The 24,007-nt window shown below is 42.1% G+C and overlaps 1 protein-coding gene across 1 annotated transcript; it reads right to left on the reverse strand.

Annotated features, from left to right (window-relative positions):
• Positions 1-8,699: 8,699 nt before the first annotated feature.
• On the reverse strand, positions 8,700-22,807 carry carm1l (coactivator-associated arginine methyltransferase 1, like). The gene is made up of 14 exons (XM_004564131.4): positions 22,661-22,807; positions 20,947-21,073; positions 20,012-20,140; positions 19,770-19,924; positions 19,594-19,698; positions 19,201-19,311; positions 17,588-17,765; positions 16,976-17,066; positions 14,536-14,617; positions 11,512-11,597; positions 10,927-11,016; positions 10,559-10,696; positions 10,077-10,166; positions 8,700-9,973 (listed from the first exon to the last, which is right to left on the reverse strand). The coding sequence occupies exons 1-14, from the start codon at positions 22,721-22,723 to the stop codon at positions 9,931-9,933; spliced, it is 1,488 nt and encodes a 495-aa protein (XP_004564188.1). The 5' UTR covers positions 22,724-22,807; the 3' UTR covers positions 8,700-9,930.
• Positions 22,808-24,007: the final 1,200 nt, after the last annotated feature.

Consider the following 24,007-nt stretch of genomic DNA (forward strand, 5'->3'; position numbering starts at 1 on the left):
TGGCAAGTGGCATCTTGGCAGCTGCACGCTTGACTTTTCTCAGTTCATGGGCAGTTATTTTGCGCCTTGGTTTTTCCACACGCTTCTTGCGACCCTGTTGACTATTTTGAATGAAACGCTTGATTGTTCGATGATCACGCTTCAGAAGCTTTGCAATTTTGAGACTGCTGCATCCCTCTGCAAGATATCTCACTATTTTTGGCTTTTCTGAGCCTGTCAAGTCCTTCTTTTGACCCATTTTGCCAACGGAAAGGACGTTGCCTAATAATTATGCACACCTGATATAGGGTGTTGATGTCATTAGACCACACCCCTTCTCATTACAGAGATGCACATCACCTAATATGCTTAATTGGTAGTAGGCTTTCGAGCCTATACAGCTTGGAGTAAGACAACATGCATGAAGAGGATGATGTGGACAAAATACTCATTTGCCTAATAATTCTGCACTCCCTGTATAGAACGCTGCATGTTATATTCTAAATCTGCCTGTTCTCTGTCAGAAACCTGCCTGCAGAAAATGAACCTAAAGTATGTAATGCAAGGATGTCATCACTTTCAAGATGGAGAAAGCATAAAGTGACAATTATGAATCACTTAATATGATAATGAGATTCTGCAGGTCATTAATCAATATATGAAACTAAAATAAAATTTATTTTTAGTGACACAGGATACAAACATGGAAGCAAGATGTATAATTAGGATTATTTATAATAAATATGAATAAATCATTGCAATTTCTTTAACCATAAAGAATAACTAAATCCTTCAGGACAGTGTCTCATCAATGCACTGAACTCATTATGTTATCCACCTAACAGCCTCCACATGTTCTCACTGTAATTTCCCCTCATGAATGAATTTATGCTGCACTAATGTGAATGTTTGCAGGGAAATCAAACGCATTTTACTCGCAGTACTCGAGCTGACTTACCTTTGTTTGAATGACGACTTGTACGCGCTGACTCCACAGACAAGGTACGAAAATATGTCAGGCTACGTCAGTAGCGGTTGGTCTTCAGGGTTTCTACTCCACGGCCGTATTTCATACGGGTCCACATTTCCAATGCACGCTATTTTCTGCAAGTACCGCTGCTTCGCCTCTGGACGCAATCGGTCTCTATACAGTTCATTCTCTTTTGAGCTGCTTTTAAGCATCTTTCTTGTAGTCGTCGTTCCAACACAGTGTGTTTGTTTTGATTCGTAGACCCCGAAAATGGCGCTGCGCTCCCATAATGCATTGCGGCGTGACGTCAACTCCAAAGCCCTATATAGCCCAGAAGAAGTGTATAGTATAGCTTTTATTTTGGAAAGAGGCATTTCTCTGTAATAAACTCTTTTCCAACGATGAGTGATTCCTCAATCAGATAGATTTATTATTTTATTACTTTGTTGTTTCAGCAACATTAAATTTAAAAACTGTACTTTTGAGTTAAAATATATATTTATAATTTTAATAAATGACAAATTAAAAAGGCACAAACATTTTTTTTTGTATCGAAAAAATATCGAACCGTTACACCAAAGTATCGAACCGAACCGTGAATTTTGTGTATCGTTGCACCCCTAGTAAAAGATGATTGTTGGGCTTCATTTCTGTACTGAACAGTCATTTTAAGGTTTGTTAGTAAATAACAATTAGCTGATGTTGTTCATGAGACTAAAATCATCTCACTTTGGTAATGTAAATACAATGTGGCCAATATTATATTTATTGTCAGATTATTATGAGATATTACAGCAGTGAGCTTGAACTCTGTGTCAAAGATTCAAGCTATTTATTTAAAGTTATTTATATTTCCTATCACCTTAAATCTTCACTCAAAGACAAGTATCTTTGACAGTGTATGTATAGCTGTATTATATATATGAGACAAATATTGTTCGTTTAATATGTTGTCATTATTATAGCCGATTATTAGAGATACGTTGATCATATTTAAGATCGAAGCATTATTTAATGGCAGGACTTCTTTGAGCAGTTTTGTAGGAATGGGGTCTAAAAGACACGTTGATGGTTTGGAGGAAGTAATTATTGAAGTTAACTCAGAAAGATCAATTGGAGAAAAAGAGTCTAACTTAACATCAATGGTACTAAGAGTAGCTGTAGATAATATTACATCTGTGGGATGATTACTGGTAATTTTTTCTCTAATGATTAAAATGTTATTTGTGAAGAAGTTCATGAAGTCATTACTAGTTAACGTTAAAGGGATGGTTGGCTCAAAAGAGCTCTGACTGTTTGTCAGCCTGGCTACAGAGCTGAAGAGAAACCTGGGGTTGTTCTTATTTTCTTCAATCAAGGTTCAAGGTTCAAGGTTCTTTATTTGTCACATGCATAGTTATACAAGTATAACACACAGTGAAATGTAGCCTGACACGCTCCTTGACATGTGCAAAAATTGGGGGGGGGGGGGGTGTAGAGGAAGAACATTATATATATCTACATATAGTATATACACTGGGTGAATGTGCAGTAGTAGCAGCAAGCAGGTGAATTCTGTACATTAATATGAATAGACATCTGACTATTTTACAGGATAGACAATATAAACATATTTAAAATTAAAGGAATTGAAATGTACATTGTGCCTTGGTTTAGTGTCTGGAAGAGTCCTGTCTCAGTCAATTATAGATGATGTGAGAGGGCGGGTGTGTGTGTTTAGGGCACGGATGGCTTGGGGATAGAAGCTCCTCTTGAGTCTCTCTGTCCTTGCCCGGAAGATGCGGAACCTTCTACCAGATTGCAGAAGTTGGAACAGTTTGTTGCCAGGATGGGACGGGTCCTTCAGTATCTGCGCTGCTCTAGTCCAGCATCTCCTGGTGTAGGTGTCCTGAAGCGGGGGGAGAGCAATCCTGCAGCAGCGTTCTGCTGTACGGATCATTCTCTGGAGAGCTTTTTGGTCCTTCACACAGCTGTTCCCAAACCACGATGTCATGTTCTGTGTGAGGATGCTCTCCACAGCGCCTGTATAGAAAATCCTGAGGATCTTTGGAGAGACCCTGAACTTCCTCAGTTGTCGTAGGTGATACAGGCGCTGCCTAGCCTTTTTGGTCTGGACCTGAATGTGGGCAGCCCATGTCAGGTCTGAGGAGATGTGGACACCAAGATACTTGAAGGACTGCACCCTGTCCACTGGAGCTCCATTGATGATAATGGGCTTGTAGTCTCTGTGCTGACCCCTTCTGAAGTCCACCACCAGCTCCTTGGTCTTGCTGACGTTCAGCTGGAGGTGGTTGTCCTGGCACCACGATGCCAGATTCTTCACTTCATCCATGTAGGCCGCCTCATCGTTGTTGGAGATGGCACCCAACACCACTGTGTCGTCAGCAAACTTCACAATGGTGTTGGAGCCGTGGGTGGCCACACAGTCTGAAGTGTAGAGGGAGTAGAGCAGTGGCGAGAGGACACATCCCTGAGGTGCTCCTGTGTTGGTGGTGATGCTGTTGGAGAAGCACCTGCCCACCCTCACCACCTGAGTTCTGCCAGTGAGGAAGTCCAACACCCATGCACACAGACGGCTGTTAAGTCCCAGATCCCTCAGCTTTGTGAACAGTCTGCAGGGCACTATTGTGTTAAACGCTGAACTGTAATCAACAAACAGCATTCGCACATAGTTACCCTGTTTCTTGTCCACGTGGCTGAGAGTGGTGTGTAGGACGTGGGCGATGGCATCCTCTGTGGATCTTTTGGATCTGCAGGCAAACTGCAGCGGATCTGTGGTGTCTGGGATGGAGGAGGAGATGATGTTCTTCAGCAGCCTCTCAAACACCTTCATTACTACTGAGGTCAGTGCAACTGGCCGGTAATCGTTCACGGATGAGGGTTTGCTGTTCTTGGGCACAGGGATGATGGTGGATCTTTTGAAGCATGTGGGGACCACAGACTTCGCCAGGGACTCGTTGAAGATGTAAGTGAACACACCTGCTAGCTGGTCAGCACAGCAGCGCAGCAGACGGCCGGTGATGCCGTCTGGCCCCGCCGCTTTCCTTGTGTTCACTCTCCTCAGTGCCGCTCGGACGTCATGCTCCGCGATGCTGGTCACCGGTCTCTCGCTGATGACGTCACTGTCCTCGGTAGTCAGGCGGTAGATAGCATTAGCCGCCTGGCTAACCTCAAAATGGGGGTAGAACCGATTCAGCTCGTTGGTGAATGCAGAGTCGGCGTTGATCGGCGCAGTGTCCCTGGCTTTGTAGTCCGTAATGGTGCGTAGTCCGTGCCACATACTCCGTGTGTCGCCCTGGTGGAAGCGGGACTCCACACGTTCCCGGTACCGGCGTTTGGCATCTCTCACCGCGCGCCGCACGCCGTATGAGGCCGCTTTGTAGGCGCTCATATCGCCAGTGGCGAGACCCGCGTTGTAGGAGGCGGTCCTGGCGTCAATCAGTGATGAATAGTAAGATATTCTGGCTTTGTGGAGGGCTTTCTTATAAAGCAGCAAACTATTTCTCCAGGCTAAATGATGATCCTCTAAATTTGTGACATGCCATTTCCTCTCCAGATTACGAGTCATCTGCTTTAGGGTACGTGTTTGAGAATTATACCACGGAGTCAGGTACTTCTGATTTGAGGCCTTAGTTTTCACTGGAGCTACAGTATCCAGAGTCGTACGTAGTGAGGAGGTGAAATTATTAACAAGATAATCGACCTCTGTTGGAGTAGCGTTCAGGTAGCTGCTCTGCTCTGTGTTGGTACAGGGCATTGAAGATGATAACAGTGGGTGGATTATATTCTTAAACTTAGTTACAGTGCTTTCAGAAAGACACCTACTTTGATAAAGTCTACTCTCCACCGCTGTGTAATCAATTATTGTAAATGTAAATGTTATCAGGAAATGATCAGACAGGAGAGGGTTTTCAGGAAACACTGTTAAATGTTCAGTTTCTATGCCATATGTTAAAACAAGATCTAGAGTGTGATTAAAGTGGTGGGTGGGTTCTTTTACATTTTGAGAGAAGCCGATTGAGTCTAATAACAGATTAAATGCCATGTTGAGGCTGTCATTTTTAGCATCTACATGGATGTTAAAATCACCCACAACAATTATTTTATCTGAGCTCAGAACTAAATCAGATAAAAAGTCTGAGAAATCAGACAGAAACTCTGTGTAACGCCCAGGTGGACGATAGATGATAACAAGTAAGACTGGTTTCTGAATTTTACAGCTGGGGTGGACGAGGCTAAGCATCAGGCTTTCAAATGAATTAAAAGTCTGTCTGGGTCTTTGGTTGATTAATAGGTTGGTGTGAAAAATTGCTGCCACACCGCCCCCTCGGCCTGTGCTTCGAGGTTTCTGATAGTTAGAATGACTCGGGGGTGTTGATTCATTTAAACTAACATAATCATCCTGCTGCAACCAGGTTTCTGTAAGGCAGAGTAAATCAATTTGTTGATCAATTATTAAGTCATGTACTAACAGAGACTTGGAGGAGAGAGACCTAATATTTAATAATCCAGATTTCACCGTTTTACTCTTTGGTTCAGATGTGGATACTGTATTGTTCTTTCTTTGTAATTGTTTATGTTTAAGTTGTTTGTTGCTGGTTTTTAGTTTATTTTTTGTCTGTTTGGGAGCTGACACAGTCTCTATGGAGATGGGTTTTTGGGGGGTAGCAGGAGGAGAGAAGCTGCAGAGAGGCGTGTAAGACTGCAACTCTGCTTCCTGGTCCCAACTCTGGATAGTCATATTTTGGGGGGTTTAATAAATTTGTCCATATTTCTAGAAATGAGAGCTGCTCCATCCAAAGTGGGATGGATGCCGTCTCTCCTAACAAGACCAGGTTTCCTCCAGAAGGTTTGCCAATTATCTATGAAGCCCACATCGTTTCTGGGACACCACTCAGACAGCCAGCAATTTAAGGAGAACATGCGGCTAAACATGTCACTCCTGGTCTGATTGGGGAGGGGACCAGAGAAAACTACAGAGTCCCACATTGTTTTGGCAAAGTTGCACACCGATTCAATATTGATTTTAGTGACCTCCGATTGGCGTAACCGGGTGTCATTACTGCCGACGTGAATTTTACCCTTATTTACATACATTTACCCTTAGCCAGCAGTTTTAAATTTCCCTCAATGTCGCCTGCTCTGGCCCTTGGAAGACAATTGACTATGGTTGCCGGTGTCTCTAGCTTCACATGTCCCCGGTGGGTGTGTCGCTGAGTGGGGAAAAACGGTTAGACACATGAACGGGTTGGTGGTGTACCTGGGGCTTCTGTTTAGGACTATGCTTCCTCCTCACCGTCACCCAGCCGCCCTCTTTCCCCAGCTGCTCGGGGTCTGCCGGGGAACAGCTAGCGGGGCCTACGCTACCTTCGGCTGCACCAGCTACAGGGGCCTGGCTAGCTACGGGTGAATGAAGGGTGCGAAGCCGAGTCTCCAGTTCAACAATCCTGGCCTCCAGAGCTGCAAATATGCTACATTTGTTACAGATATCATTACTGCTAAAGGAGGCCGAGGAGTAACTAAACATCTGACACAATCAGCAGGAAAGTGCAGGAGGGACAGGTGAAGTAGCCATGGTGCTAACGAGTCGGCTACGAGCTAAGCTAAGCTAGCGAAACAGTACAGAGACAGAGAGTGAATACTTTGGCTATAAGTTAGGTAGTGAGTACACAGAAAGTGTGCTTCGGATGACGCACGTGAAGATTATACTATGAAAAAAGAAGTTATCTAAAAGTTTTTAATTAAATTGCTAAGCAGATAAGCTACTCAGAAACACCACTGTGTTTGAGCAGGAACAGGAAGTGATACTCTACCGCAGAGAGAGCGAACACCAAGTGACAGTCAACTTAATGCTTTATTGTTCAGGAAAAAAACCTCATACATCAGCTTGAAAACTATAATTCTTATGCAGTAAGTGTGGTGTGTATTAACAACATATAGAAAGTACTGTATAAAGATTTAAAATATCATGTCACATTTGACCTCTTCTCTGGAGTTGAAAGATCTAGGGTCAACGTGATAAAAGTCCTATATAAAGCTATTTAAAGCTGTTTGTCTTTGTTTGTATTGACAACATATAGGCATATAAGGTAGTTTATACATGGAGATTTTGAAGATCAACTTACTTTCTACCACAGCATGCAGAGGTTACCTGCACTGGATCTCCATCTCAGGAGAAGTGCTTTTGTTTTAAATAAATGTAATTTCATACACAGACAAAAAATATCTTATTTATTTATAAACAGAAAGGGTCTCCCAAGGCAAATTGATCCTGGGTGAGGGGCCAGACAAAGAGCAGTTCAGTTGACCCCTAAGGAAAGAATAAAATCAAGGGACCAGTGTATCCTGCCTTGCAAAGCGTTACCAGGGCCCTACCCTGGAGCCAGGCCTTGGGATGGAGCTCAAGGGAGAGGGTCTGGTGGTCAGGTTAGCCCATGGGTCCTGGCTGGGCACAGCCTGAAGAAACATCCTACTGGGAGACTTCAACACTAAACATGGACAGCAACAGTGAAGATGGTGGAGCAGATCTGCCTGATCTGAACCCGAGTGGTTTTCTTACTTTTGTGAATAACAAGGACCATGTTCGAACACAGGGGTGTCCATAAGGGCATGAGACACCAAGATGCCCTAGGTCGCAGGTCGATGTCTGATCTTTGTAATCATATCATTGGATTTGTGCCCACATGTTCTGTACATTTGGGTGAAGTGAGGATCTGAGCTTTCAACTGATTGCCAGGTGGTCAGTTGCATCAGGTTTCAGAGAAGGAAGCTAGACAAAGCTGGTATGCCTAAATATATAGTGAGGGTGCTCTGGTAACACCTGGAAGAGGTGCCAGTCTGCAAGATCTTCAACTCTTTCCTCTGGCAAAACGTTGACAGCATTCTGGGGGAAGTTGGGGACAAATGGACCATGTTCTACACCTCCATCGCTGAAGCAGCTGCAAGGAGCTTTGACAGCAAGGTGGTTGGTGCCTGTCATGGTTGTAATCCCCAAAACCAGATGATGGACACCAGAGCTAAAGAGAGCTGAAGATGGAGTTCTGTTGGGCTTGGTTAGCTTGTGGGATTTCAGAGGTAGCTGATGTACAAGTGCAACATGGCGCAGGTGGGGAAAGCAGTGCTGCCCTTACATGGTTGTGCAGTAGAGGTGGGGTGGTGCTGACTTCAACTGGGGATATAGTTGGGCAGTGGAAGGAATATTTCAAGGACCTCCTCAATCTCACAGACACGCCTTCTGTAGAGGAAGCAGAGTCTAGTGACAAGGGGAAGACCCGCCCATCACTGGGGACGTGATCACTGAGGTAGTTAAACAGCTCCTTGGTAGCTGGGCCCCTAGGTTTGACAAGGTTCCCCCTGAGTTCCCCAAAACCTTTGGATGTTGTAGGGCTGTCTTGGTTGACATGTCTCTGCAACATCACATAGAGATCTGGGGTGGTCATGGTCTTCAGCCAGAAAAGAGTATATAGTGCTCACTTCAGGCCAGGAATGACTTGCTGCCCCAAGTAGAGGAGTTTAACCATCTGAGGTCCAGGGTATACTTGGCTGTTTTAACTACTTTGATTTTACCTCTATATTTCACCTTTAAAAACTATTTATCTTGCCTTGTTTGGTATCAACACAACCTCACATGTCTGAATTTACAGCAATTTTTTCAATTTTGACAAATTTTATTAACACAGTTGATCTAAAATCAGACATAAAACATAAAATCAGTGTAAAAAATGTATATATTTTATTGTAAAAACCACAAACATGTTTAATGAATTATTTTTTGTTAAAAATGAAAATAGAAATTGTACATTTTAAAAACCTATGCACAAGTTTTGCAGACAACAAAGTTATATGCAACTATTTTCCTAAAAATGCAACCAAGACATCAGGCGTTATTTTTTTTTTGTAACCATTTAAAACAATTTACAGAACAATCAGGTGTTTTGTATCAAATAAGATGCTGCACAAATTATTTGTGCCACTCCAAAAAAAAATCATTTCTGTCCACCATAAGACAGAGGAGCACATAACCAGCCTGATACCTGCAGGCCTGGAAGCAGGAGGTATTTTGACACACAAAACAAAACAGACAACTACACTAAATACTAACTACACAAGACAACAGACTAACTTCACACTCCAAACACACTAAACGTCACAAACCTCTCACATTTCAAAACTTGCTATCTCGCTCTTTCCTTTGCTCTTATGCTCTTCTTCCTGCAGTAAACATTACGATAGTATTCAGGAAAAAACATTTATTTTTATCATAACTCTGGTTTTACCTGGTCTATCAACACAATTTAAAAACTGGTATATAGTTTGAAGTCCACATTTCCAACACAAGTTGAAATGGAGACTCAGGGTGGCTGCAACTTATTGCTCTGTCATCTTAAATTGGTCATGTGATTTGGATGCGCTGGCGCATCCGTGGACCCCAAAGGGTTAAATATCTTAGGGTCTTGTTCATGAGTGAGGGGAGAGGGAAACAAGAGACTGACAGAGCGATTGGGGCTATACCAGTTTGTCATAGTGTAGAAGGCTAAGCTGTCGCTTTGCTGGTCGATCTACATCCCTATCCACACCTATGGTCACAAGCTCTGGATGGTGACTGAAAGAAAAACAAGAACGCAGAAACAAGTGCCAGAAATTATTTTTTTCCAAAGGGTAGCTGGCCTCTCCCTTAGAGAGAGTGTGAGGAGTTCAGTCTTTTGAAAGGGACATGCTGGGCATGTCCCAGCAGAAGGAGGCCCCAAGAAGACCCAGGACATGCTGGGGGAGATTACATCTCTCAGCTGGCCTGGGAAAGCTTGGTGTTCCCCTGGATAAGCTGAAGGAGGTGGCTGGGAAGTGGGAGGTCTTGGAGTCTCTGCTTAGAATGCTGTCCACGTGACCCATGCCCAGATAAACAGAAGATGATGGATGGATGGATATTTATGGACATAGAACTTACATGAACTGTACAAATTGTACTCATGTTTAAATTTGGTCTACTGACAAAATGAACTTTGAAGATTTCCACTTGGGTAACTTCTGAAGTTGAAAGCAAACAAAAAGAAACAAATCAAGATTTCATGGGCAAATTTTATAGCAAAATAATTCAGCATGTATGCATTAAAGAGTAGAGAGAAGTGACCTGAAGAAAGGATTCTTGAGATCCAGGATGTTCCCAGATCTGAAGCCTGATTGGTCCACTGTAGCTGTGATGTGGATGTCATAGCTTTGTCTGGAGTGAGAAAGATAAGGGTTGGTACAAGTTGAAATCTGTAACCTGGGAAAAACTTGTTGTTGAACCTTTATTGATCCCCAACCCCACTGACCTGTCTGCGATAAGTGCCTTTATTTGCCCACAAAGGTACATAAAAAGTGATTAGGAAGGCAACTGACAGATAATTAACTGGCAAATATTGTATCATTCATATTTGTAAGTAACGAGACAGTCTGAATTAGCTGATTATGTATTTTTCTGTGAGTTTCTCTCTTTTCTTGTGAAAACGTGTCCAACTGGCAACTCGAGCACTTTAAGCACCTGTGGAACTAAAGCAGGGTATTAAAGCTCCTTTGCTTTTCCCTCTTTGCCCTATTGATAATGCAGTCCTATGGACAGCACAGCTGTACCTGTTGTTAGCAGCCAGTTGGACTGTCCCAGACAAAGTCTGTCCAAGCTTGGCAAAGAGCGGCGTCTGAAGTAGACATCTGACCTGGAACCAGCGGGTCAGAGGCTCTGTGGGAGCAGTGGAGAACCATACTGTGGCCCTACAAAGAGAGTGAGAGAGATCACCTCCATACTGAACGGCTTCAGGTGAATATACCTATTGAGGGGGACATGGCTTAATATTTTGTTTGTCAGATCAAAATTTTCTGTGTGCTTGAATAATCAAAGTTTTTCTGTTGCTATAACATATTTTCGTTCCATGCATCCTTCCATTTGGTCTGCATTGAAAATCCTTCATTAAATCTTAGAAAGAAAGCATTGGATTACTTACTTGGATCCCAGGTAGGCCACATCAAACCAGAAGGCAAGTCCATGGATCAGACCAGACTGGAGCAGAGTAAACACAAAGGGAATCTCTATTCTGTAAACACAGATTTTGTTTTTCAATTTTCATCAAATAGTTAAAAACCTTTGCACACAAAGGTTTTGGCATCCAGTGTTCGTTAATATGTCATTAACTTGTGTTTTTCTCAAACTGTTTGGACTATCTAGCATCACCTTACTTTCCAACCAGAAAAAGTAAAACATTAAGTAGTAACATATGTAAAGTATAATAAAGTATTAAATCATAAAGTAAGTCAATAATTCAACTTTGAACATTAAAAAAATGAAATGGCAAAGCTATCATTTATAGCACACTATAACAAAACCAACAGGAATTCTTAGAGTTAACTGATGTACGCTGTGTTTTTACTCAGGTGTGACTCGTTTATTTATATAACCACTCATCTGTTTTCTGCCTATAAGTACATTCCAGTCACATCTTAAATCATCAATAATGTGACATAATCACTGCATAGATGAGGTGTAGATACAATGTTTCTGATCAGGCAACAAATATGATTCAGTGTATAACCTGAGTAAATCCTCTTCTTTAGCTTCCATGAAATTGATGCAGTGCTTGACAGACCTGGCCATCAGGATATGAACATCAAATGTGTCCTGGAACAAACGTTTAAATTTATTACAAGCTTTTGATAAGAGTATAAAATTTAGGAGGAAAAAGAAACTGCGAAAGCAACAATGCCAATTATCACACAGAGTGATGACAAATTAAAAGAGCACACATTAAAAAATGTCACAGTAAGTGTTCGTCCACAGCGGCTCCAGGGCTCCTTTGCACTGATTCTCTGTCCCTTTAGGCTGGAACTTGAACTTCTGGCTCTGTGGACGCATTCGTCCAAAAGACATTTCCTTGTTTTTCTGTTTTGATGTCATGCACAGAGAGTGCTCAGTTGTGTTGAGGAACATATTATTCATGGTCCTGGGTGAGTTCACGCAGCATTTTGCATCACTTTGATGTTTTTGTTTTAAATAGAAAAGCTTATTGTGGTTGCTGCTTTGTGTAATGTTTATAATAACTTCAGGAAGTCCTTAGTGTATTTAGTTCTCAGTTCCTAGTTTCCTTAGCTTTATTCCTTGTTTTGTGTCCTTCCTTCTGGTGACAGTTCTCTTGTATTAAGTTTATGAATATGTGTTTTCCCTCTTCAGTTTTCACTCCTCCTGCTTTATTTTGTGTTTGTTTTGTGTACCTTGCCTTCAGCTCCCTTTGTCAGACCGCCAGTTTACCTTCCCCTCATGCAATGTTGCCTCTAATGTTTCACGTGTCTGAACGAACACACAAACTCCCTGAGCGTCTCTTGGACCGCTGTGAGCAACAGCAGACGTGTGCACTGTAGTCACGCCAGCATCCGATCCATCCAAGTCACATGTTTATTAAAGTAATCAAATTACAGCATTTATGTTAGACGACTTCTAATTAACTGCTTTATCCCACTTACAATGAAAATTTAAAAGAATCTTGTTCATGACCTGTAGCATGTTAACACTGTTGGAAGGAAAAATAACTTGAACTCCAATTTTGAAAACACAACTTTCTTTTTTAAATAAAACTCTGACTGTATGATGAGTCTGTGGTCTGGGAGAGAGTCTGTAACTCTGTCTGCAAATACAGTAAATAATGACCAATGTTGGGTAATTAATTATATAGTTACTTCTTCAAAAAAGTAACTGAGTTTTGCAAACAACAAAGTTTTGCAGCTGTTTACCTAAAAATGCAGCCAAGGTGTTTTTAAACAAACATTTCAAACTATTTACAGAACAATCAGCTGTTCTGCATCTAATCTGATGCCACACAAATTATTTGTTTCACTCCAAAAATAATTTGTGTCCACTATGAGATGAAGGAGAACAACAGCCTGATACCTGCAGGCCTGACAGCAGCAGATGTGTCACTGCTGTAACACCTGTAACACTCAGCAGTCGCCTCATTGTTCTGACACACACAACAACACTATTGACTACACTACACACTGACTACACACTCACTACACACTAACTACACAAGATTTGTGCTAAACGTCGCAAATCTCTCACATCTCAAACACGCCGTCACTCCTAAAACTTCCCCCTCCCTAAACAACTAAAGGCCATGTTGCCATATAATTTTTTGATTGGTCCACATGGTACATTTTTCCACCAATAGGAAAGGCTGGGAGTTTTGTTTTTGCTCACAGGCTTTCGAGCGTTTTCCTTATAAAACGCCGTTTTTACCGTTTCTTCCTGCAGTAAATATAAACAACGACAGTATTCAGGAAGAAAACCAAACATTGCAGATATTTTATCATAACTCTGGTTTTACGTGGCCGATCAACACAATATAAAAACTGGTATAAAGTCCACACTTTCCCGTCAGTTGTTCGTCTGTCCTGCTCACATCTCCAATGGTTGTACACGTTGTCATTAACGTGGCTTCACTCCACATCAGCCGCTTTGCTAAAACACCGGTGTCGGCACATAAGGACGCTGTCAGAGCCTGTCAGCGACGTTGATTAGCTGCATATATACGAATGTGAATCGCATCATTGGCTGGACTGTGGGATAAGGTGGCATCGTTCTGATCCCATACGGGAGCAGCCAGTCACTGACTCACACTGCAGAACTGAATTGTTAAAGTATTTATTTTAATTTCAATTCAGGTTAGATTTTTCATCTGTGCGCAGAGACCGTGCCTGCAATTGTGCTGGACTCCACAATTCTGACAATATTATGTACATCATTTTGATCAAAACCATCCAATGAGCCCTCAATAAAACAGCTTTATCTTTTGTTTTTATCATAACATGACGAGGAAGACAATCAAAACAACTGGGAACTGTTCTGCAGTTCCCAGTTGCCTGGTTTAGACTGTTCAGTAAAACTCATGATGGTCTCTGGGTTCAAGCCAATGACCCATCTGTGAGAACAATTTTCATTGCTAAAAGTGGAGTCAGTTTAACACAGAATTTGGCATTGATGACCATACAACCCTGAGCATGATTGATCTTGTCCAAACTCAAATGCTAAATACGATCAGGCCTGGTTAGTACTCGAATCGAAAAGTACTTTGATGCCATGATCCAACCGCCATAGGCAGAATCTGGACTCAGTGCTCATGGACTGTCTCTGACACATATGAAACTTCACCTTCAATTTAGAGATGGTACTAGGCCTCACTTGAAACAATGCTGCTACTTGATTTTGCAGAAGACCAAATTGTAGTTGCCAGATCAGCCAAATGTGTCATGCTTGGATAAGATATCTATTGACTGTTGAAACGGGGTCCATGCTAACAGGTCCTGATAATCAGGCACCAGTCAGCCACCTGATCATCAGCTCTACCAGAAGCTCAAAACAAGAGTCAATCATACAACAAGCTGACTGGAAATGGTAGCGCAGATTTGGCACGTTTTTCATGGGTGCAACCCACTAATACATTTTCCTTACAAATGTGGCACCATCTAAGATCACAAATATCCTTAGTTTTTGTGCTGAGTTTAATGTTCATTACACATTTTCTATTCATCTACGTGTATGTTTTGTATCATACAGTGCACCATACCACTATAGGCTGCCTGAATAACTCTTCCACCGCAGCATTGTGAAGAGCACTCAGGTTCACGCCATAGAAGCTCCTCTGCTGCCTGAAGGGAAACATGTAAAGAGCAGAGATCAAGTTATTTGCAGTCGACCGATTGGCACAACTGGTGGTTAACACCGTACCTGTAATTTTACCCCTCAGTTTCTAAATGCGCTCAGATTGCAACTTAATTAGTCTGAGCAAAATATTTAACAATAGCTTATATATACTGTGGTGTGAAAAAATGTTTGCCCTCTTCCTTTTTTCCCATTTAGATAAAACATAACAAAAGTAAACACAACATGCAGTTTGTGAATGAAGGTGTAAAACAATCTGCATCTACAACCTACAAAAGTAATTACCCCCCCTAAACCTAACGAGTGGTTGGGCCACGCTTAGCACCAACAACAGTAGTCAGATGTTTGTCATAACTGGCAATGAGTGTTTTAGAGTGGAATTTAGACCCACTCATCTTTGCAGAATTGATGTAATTCAGCCACGCTGCAGGGTATTTTTAAGGTCGTGCCACAGCATGTCAGTCGGATTCAGGTCAGGATTTTGGATGGATGAAGAAAAACAAAATGAAGACTTTGGAGGGGTCTAGTCAGAGGTGGACTTGCTGATGTGTTTGGATCGTTATCCTGCTGTAGAGCTCAGGGTGACGAGCAGATGGTCGGACATTCTCCTTCAGGATGTTCTGGTAGACATTCATGGTTCCGTTTACCACGGCCAGTCTTCCAGGTCTCGCGGCAGCAAAACCTCCCCAGACCAGACCCCCAGGGCCATGAAGGTTTTGATTTTTTTTCCCCTTAATAATAAACGCCTTCATTTTGTGTTCACTTGTGTTAACTTTGTCTAATATTTAAGTTTGTTGGATCAGAAATGTGTATGAGAAATACACAACCCCCACCCCCCAAAAAACAGGAAATCATGCAGAACTTCAGAGAATAATTAATGTTATTGTAAATGTGATTACAAAGATTAAAATTGTCAAATGTCTTTCTTCTACTGCTGAAAAGTGAGGGAAGTAGAAACTGATGGAAAATGTTTACAGTTTACATTCATTCCTCAGTACCGACGGAGCCTGACCTGCACATAGTGGTAAAGCAGTGAGGGGAAGAGAGCATAGCAGCACTCACATACACACACATGGTGGCATGCATGCATGCACATGCAAACTCCAAAACAGAGGTGGTATTGTTTGCAGGCTGAACACGTCAAAGGCATGGAAGCGATCATCACCAGAGCTGTATTTTAAACGAAGTCAGAAGTCTTAAAAACATGTTCTGTGAACTGGCCAAAGCATGCTGGCACATACGAGCGGTGATCAGGCCTGAGAGCCCAGTAATTAGGGCTGTATCCACATGAGTCAGGTGCTCAGAGTCCCCTGTATGACCTCTGGTCTAGTATGCATGCCGTTTTCCACTTTGTCCAACGTCACATCAAACAAATGAATGACAAATGTTATAAAAACAAAAAAGGCATGCTGTCTCATCATAAAAGTTCTTTCTGTTCCTTTTTTGTTGTGTTTCTTCAAAGTATATTTCTCCCTGTGTTAACATGAAATGATGGGTCCAGGTGATCAGAAATATTCCTGCCTTAGCTTAAAAATCAGAAGGTCAAGACTAGGGTCCAGTTGTGTTTCAGAGAATAAGGTTTAAATACTATTTTGAGAAAACGATTCTATTTGGGAATTTGTGCTAATATGCAGATTACAGTTGTTGTTTCAAGATAAACTGCCATGGATACTACACCCTCACGCCTTATGTAGATGATTAGCCGTCTTGTGATAGAACATACGTCCTTTATTGCACGAGGGTGGAACCGTTGATAACCTTGCATCTGTGCATCACCAGCCATTTCAATTTGTACAAATCCACTCGTCCTATTTGTGAGGTTGACCAAATGGAGCTTTTTGCACCATCTGATTAACCACACTGTGTCTCTGTGCAAAAAGATCATTTCCTTCCTTGCTACTAAAACCGATTTCACTCACTCAGAGGGTACAGCAATATTACTTTCTATGTGTTATTTAGATTTTTTTTGTGTGCCTTGCATTTGGTTTTACTTCCCCTTCTGTCTCGTTGGTCCGGTTCAGTTCACCAGTGCATTGTTTTCCCAGCTGAGTTGCTTCTCTCTAATCACCTCCTGTGCATATTTAAGCCCTCAGTTTGACATGTTTTTCCCTCGTTTGCACCCTACTATATGTCCCGTACCTCTTCAGCTTCTGACTTTTTCCTGCTTTCTTTGTGGACTTCGACTGATACAAAAAAACCCAAATCCATTTTGGTTTGTATGAGTCAGGACTGGACTAAATGTTTCACAGCCTGACTGTCAAACGCGCGAGATATAAAAAGGAGCCAGTGTGTTCGTGTCCCCGGGAATAGAGTTATGTCTGTGCATCTGTGCGTGAGTGACAGACCAGAAATTGGCCCGTGCGTAGTGCTCAAAGTACAGCTGGTCATCACTGAAAGGAGCCACGTGAATGTCTCCATAGGAGGGAAACATCACACCTGGAAATTGAGAGAAGTGGATAATAATAGAAAGGCAGAGAAAATGAATAAGTGAAAGACAAAAACGCTAACAGAGGAAGATATAGTCGCTCCTGTTCCACTGCAGAATGTGGGGGCAGGCTCAAGGTGCAGTTTCATAAAACTGCTTCAGCCAATGAGCTGCTGTCACCATAAAATCGAACCAAACCTCGTCAGCAGAGGAAATCAAGATTTCACTGCATTGCTGTTTATTACTTCCACCAATAGAGTGACAGCAGCAGTTTTCATTTGTTATTCCTCTCACGTAAAGAAAATGCACCGAGCTGAAGAGCTGAACTAATCAGTCCAGCCCTGCTCAGTACTTTTTGAGGTGCCACTTGGAACAAAGTACCTTCTTACTCAGAACAAAGAGAATTCCTGCAGTTGGAACTCAATTAAAGGTGTTCTTTTTCTCAGTGTTTTTAATCACATCCATAGTGGCTTATACAAATGATGCCTCGTTACATTAAAACATAGTTTAACCTCAATATCTGGATTCCTACCATTGGGTTTGAGCCATCTCCTGGCAAACAAGAAGTTCTCCATGAGCCTTTCGTTAACTAACATATAACCCATGGGCTCAGAGATGATGACATCCACCATGTCAGGAAGATTGACCTGCTCCATCTCCCCCTCAAAGACCCTGATGTGCTCAGAGAGACGGTTATCCTCCACCAGGATCTGAACAGGAGACAGAAAATATCTCCTGCGTTAAACAACTCACTGTAAGACTGCACGACTATTAAAGAATATTAACTTCACTCCATAGCACCAGGACACTGTACCACATACTATACTGTACTGTGCAACACTCTGGAAACATGTTAGCAGACGTTCCTATTTTGTCTTATGTTTGTATCCCACTCATTATCAATCTGTTTCATAATAAGTAATCATTTTAGCCATTGTGAACCCCACTTTTTAGAGAAGTTTGTCTCCAAATAAACTTTCATGTTTATGAGAAATAGTTTTCTCAAGTTTTTAACAGGACTTTAGCTAGGGTTTATTAAACTCATTTGACTCAGGAATGGACTTTTGTAGTCTAAAGCCTGCAGTACTAAAGTACTTTAGCCTACAAGCTACAGTTGCTTGTGTGGCAAGATCTGAAAACTGCTGTTCACAAACGCTGCCCATCTAATCTGACTGAGCTGGAGCTGTTTCAAAGAAGAATGGGCAAAGATTTCAGTCTGTAGATGTGCAAAGCTGGTAGAGACAGACCCTAAAAGACTGGCAGCTGGAACTGCAGCAAAAGCTGGTTCTACAAAGTATTGACTCAGAGCTGAATAATTACGCACACCCCACTTTGCAGTTATTTATTTGTAAAACATGTTTGGAGTCATGTCTGATGTTCGTTCCACTTCTCACGTGTGCACCACTTTGTGTTGGTCTTTCACCTGGAATTACAATAAAACTGATTCATGTTTGTGGCTGTAATGTGACAGAATGTGGGAAAGTTCAGGGGGCCGAATACTTTTGCAAACCACTGTACATGCCAATATGTAATTACCAGTCCACCTAACACGAATGTCTTCTAACTGTGGTAGGATGGCAGAATATTTGGAGCAAATCCATGCAGACACAAAGGAAGAATGCACACACAGAAAGTCTCCTGTTGTTAAAGTTTGCATTACTTATTTAACCCAAAGAGTTTTTACAAATAGCTGTTCCTGTCTGTGTTTAAAAAGCACTTTTGCATGACAGTAGTATTGTTTCAGTTACGAATGTATCATTTCCAGCACTGGTGTAAGTCTGTACTGTGTGCTTCAGCTTTCTGCAGCCCCTATCCTACTAAACTCTTGGCCACATGTTGAAGCAATCCATTAACTCCTGAGAATGCCACGCTCTGCATCTCATGTATGTGCCCTATGTGCTTGCACGCATGACTCTGGTCTCACTTAAGACTTTATCAAAGCCAAAATGCATGTAGACTGTAATCCAGGCCCTTCATGTCTTTAGCTCTTACACACCAAAACTTCAAATTATGCTTGTAGGTTAGTTAGAGAATGCTAAACAATGGCTTCATTATTGCAAGAAAGGTTTTCAAATATAAACAAAGAGTTAAACCTGCACAGTTAAGGAAAACAATATAAACGGTAAAAGAATGAACCACGCTGACCTGTGTATACTTGGCCATAGGGCTGGACTCAACAGCATACACTCTGGCAGCCCCTGCCTGCACTGCAAAAAAAGACAGAATACCAGAACCACAGCCCACATCCAGAACCACCTACAGAGACAAGAAAGCATGCAGATGCCAAGTCAAACTTCCCATAGAATAAAGACAAAGTGAAAACCTCAGACCAAAAGTGAAAAGGAAAAGAACTGAAAGTGTCACAAAGCAAAAACTGTAGACAGCTTTTCAGCAAGAGCACAAGCTTTTATATGGAAAACAATAAGAAACCAGGAAATGGGAAAACACGTTTCACAGCAGTGAAATAGGTAAACTGTACAGACCTTATAGACATAATTAAGGAACGTGCTATAACACTATCCATTCATAGAAGTGCACCTTGTCTCTGAAGTCAGCCTCATTGACTAAAATGGCTTTCTGATAGGTGGCGTTCCTCAAGTAGTCCTGAAGCAGGCTCTGCTGCTGGGTCAGACAGCTGTGGAACTGCAAACACGCAGAAGCATTAAACCATGTTCGAGTGTCAAATTTAAGGTTCGAATTCTTGGTTCGCTTACCTGGTAGCACTGTGCAGGGTTCTTTTCAATCCTTCTGTTAAACATTGTTGGTCCTCTCTCTGCATCCTTATTGCCTCCCTGATGTACTTCAATCCAACCTTTCCCCTTCTCTTCATTTTCCTCGGTCTTCAGTAATCTCTGGAAGTTCTGCATATCTAAAGAGTCAAAGACAAGTTTCTTTCAGCAGTCTACAAATCAGAACTTCTCATGGTAGGAATTATTATAGAATATACTCTACAAACCAGCTGGAGTTTTGAATTGCAGCAGAAGACTGAAGTTGTTGTTGTTGGTGACTAAGAAGGACTGACCTCCGACCTGGCAGCAGTCCATCTCCTCGGAAACAGTGAACTGGAAAACCAATGCTTCGTTGGCTGTAAACACGTTCCACACATAAAGAGGACACTTAAAAACAGTAAGATTTGTATCCACAGAGTTTTTAAGTGCCAAACGTCACCGAGATCAGCAGCTGTGAGTCATTTAAAGAACACGTCATAGCAACTGCATTGACACCAGACATGGTGCAGTATTCAGCTTCTTCAGATCATGACACCTCCCCTCTGGGACTGTACAGAAGCAGGGGCGACCTCGTGAATCAGTACCAGAGGGGAGGATGGAAGTCAACTGACTAATGTGTGGCGCAAGGTTTTGCTGGCCATTCACTGTACAAGGTCTGTGCTGGTCTTGCCTTTTCACTTGTTCACCATGAAGGCTGCTGTAAGGGCTTCTAGGTGACTCGGGATTAGGAAGAATGATTCATTAGATGAAAGCCGGAGTATGATCAACACTGGCTGGGCCACCTACGTGAGCTTGAAAGACCCCAAAACCCATAAAGACCTCAGAAACATCACTGAGGAAAACTAAATACAAGACAGAGCGACGTATTTCCATGAAAACTTTACTTAAACAAAAAACATAAACTGCTAATGCTACCCACTCACATGCAAAGTGTTACAGCCAACGTGTGACCCACTGGGACACAAACTTCCATACAAGAGCAGTAAAGTTAGGTCAGAACTAACCACCTTCTATTGCCAGATGATATTCACTATAAATACATATATACATACTTTCAATTACTAACTGGCTTTCTGTTATTACTGCCGCTAACCACTGGTCTAAGCAAACATAGTGTGTTTGTATAGTTGTGTATGTGTTTTGCTTTTCCTTGCGTACTTACCATCCTGCACAGTTACCTGCTGAGCTTCCTGTCCTGTGGTGAGATGAAGAGTGAGTTCTTGGTCGTTTCTCTGTCCGCACACATTCATATGCTGGCCTCTGCTCACCTCTCCTTGAACCTGCTCCTCCTTCAGAAGCCAACCACAGCAAAGTGTTCAGCTCTGTCTTCCAAATCTTAAGTTTGCCTACAAGCGAACTGCATTATGTATAACTGCATTATTAGTTATGGAGCAGAATTTGCTAACTGCAGAGAAAAAACAATACCTATCTTGCACGGACAAAACTATATAAAGTTTTTGCTTTTGTTCACTGGATAAATTCTCAACACAGCAATTTCAGTGATGGGAAATGTCATGGTGGGAATTTCCACTTTCAAATTGAAGGCTGAGCTGGTCGTTCTGATGCTACTGACTTGGCCAATGCAATCCCTACAGTGAAGCATGGTGGTGCGGCATCATACTGTGGGAATGTTTGTTTTTGCTGCAAAAACAGGGAAGACTCGTCAGTGAGTGGTCCAGCCAGAACCCAGGCTTCAGTCAAATGTTCATGTGCTGCCAGAGCTACAGGGACACGCCCAAAACGTACTGCAGTCCTTTGCCCTCCAGCCATCCTTTGAACAGTTTTGGGTTTAACTTGACCAAAATTCCAGATAGCTGCTGTGCTATGCACTAATTGGGCGATCGTGGCTCAAGAGTTGGGAGTTCGCCTTGTAATCGGAAGGTTGCCGGTTCGAGCCCCGACAGTCTCGGTCGTTGTGTCCTTGGGCAAGACACTTCACCCGTTGCCTACTGGTGGTGGTCAGAGGGCCCGGTGGCGCCAGTGTCCGGCAGCCTCGCCTCTGTCAGTGCGCCCCAGGGTGGCTGTGGCTACAATGTAGCTGCCATCACCAGTGTGTGGATGGGTGGATGACTGGATATGTAAAGCGCTTTGGGGTCCTTAGGGACTAGTAAAGCGCTATATAAATACAGGCCATTTAATCAGCCTTTATTGATAGCTATCAGAATGGCGTCGATCATGGCACTAACATGTGAACACGCCTCTCCTAACCTGGCCTTACAGCCCATATTGCACCAACCCCTGCTTCTCCACAGTAACACAGGCTGCCAGGCTCATTTAAACTGTAGGAATGATTTACCTGACACCGGGAAAAATACTCTGTCGACCTTACTGTTATAAAGCGACATTAATATGACAAATTAACACTACTGGAATTTTCAGGCCCTATACTGTAAATGTTCAAGTCAACAGGATGTAAGACTTATGTGCATCTGTTAGTTTAACCTTGCTTTAACAATGAACAGTTTCTTCTTCTTCAGCCTAACTGCAAAAAGGTGACAAAGCCTCTGCTGACTTTTACAGATGACTGTAGACACACATACTTCGACGACTCTCCAGACCTCCTTTGTACATACTGATGAGGATTTGAACCAAAACTTTCACTGATTTTCATTTCAGTTCTTGTGTAATTGTTCTTCTTAACAGCTCAATAATAAATAAAAAGGCATGTTTTTTAGAATTATACACAGCTGATCCTACGTTCTCAACAGCAGCAGCCTGTTTGCTTTCACTTCCACAGCAACAGCATTCATGCAGAATTACAGCTACAGTAGCCAATGCCAGTGCATGCAAAACACTTTATTGGAGGTGAAAGAGTGCACCTCTGTCACCTCCAATATCACCTCTTTATGTGTATCCACGCATGCTTCAGCTCTCACCTTTTCCTGCAGAGTGAAGACCCTGACAGAGAAAGCCAGTGAATGATCACTTCTCGTCTCCATTTTTCAGTGTAAAAGGAAGCTGCTCTTTGGAAAGAGAGAAAAAGGGAGGAGGAGGCACAGAAGGAATGGAAGAAAGAGGGAGGAGGGATGAATGCAGGGAGTCCAGCAGGGAAAATAAATTACGTAGAAATCCAGAACTAACCAACTAACATAACATCGGAGCAGTAGCCTCGCTGGCTCAGTTGTACATTGTGGTATAGCTCCCAAAGAAAAAACGAAAGTCTGCATTTAGTATTCCAGAAGTAACTTACTGGAATACTGGAATACTGCATTCAGTATTCCAGTATCAATCGTGTATTGTAACGTCGAGGTGTTAGATCAGCGTTTCAGTCTCAGTACAGCTACACCCTGCAGCTGAGCTGGAGCACAAACAGTGTTTCAAAGAGAAGAATTGTTTTCTCACACTGGTGTTAACATTAGGTCAGTGGAACTTTACATTATCGACAGGTTCAGAAGTGGATTATTTGCTGTTTGTTCTTGTATTTGGATCGATACTTGATACGTTTAAGATTTGGACAAACGCGCACTGAAAGTGTATTTGTGCTCTGCTCTTTAAAATTCTGTTGACATGAATCATTACTGTTGCATCTTTATAAAACAAACAAATATGATTTATGGTGACTTGACAATAGTGAAAATAGTCTTCTTACATTTTTAAATTAATCAAATAAACTGTTAAAACTCTTTATTAGTATGATTAAAATTATTATGTTGATGTGTTTGTGACATTTTCATTGACTAATCACAGTGTAAGTAAATCCTGGTCTTCTCACTCAGAGTACAAATGTTGGTGTAAAACTACTCTCTGGGACCTGATAGTTTTATAATTTATCGTGAGCAGATGTAGTTTTTTTTTACAGTGCTTGCAAAGAATAAACTATTTAATTAATTAGCCCAGTGTCATTTGGGGACGATATAAACCATTAAAATCTTGATACTTGCACAATATCAACAATATCCAAAGACCTTACTCTGAAACACCAAAGGTTTTGTACACAAGTTACTCAGACATGTTCAATTCACTTCAATTCAATTTACACAGTGCCAAATCACAACAACAGTCACCTCAAGGCGCTTTATATTGTAAGGTAGATCCTACATTAATAGATACAGAGAAAAACCCAACAATCATATGACCCCCTGTGAGCAGCACTTTGGTGACAGTGGGAAGGAAAAACTCCCTTTTAACAGGAAGAAACCTCCAGCAGAACCAGGCTCAGGGAGGGGCGGGGCCATCTGCTGTGATTGGTTGGGGTGAGAGAAGGAAGACAGGATAAAGACATG

Source organism: Maylandia zebra, linkage group LG23, assembly GCF_041146795.1.
Source record: "Maylandia zebra isolate NMK-2024a linkage group LG23, Mzebra_GT3a, whole genome shotgun sequence".
NCBI lineage: Eukaryota > Metazoa > Chordata > Actinopteri > Cichliformes > Cichlidae > Maylandia > Maylandia zebra.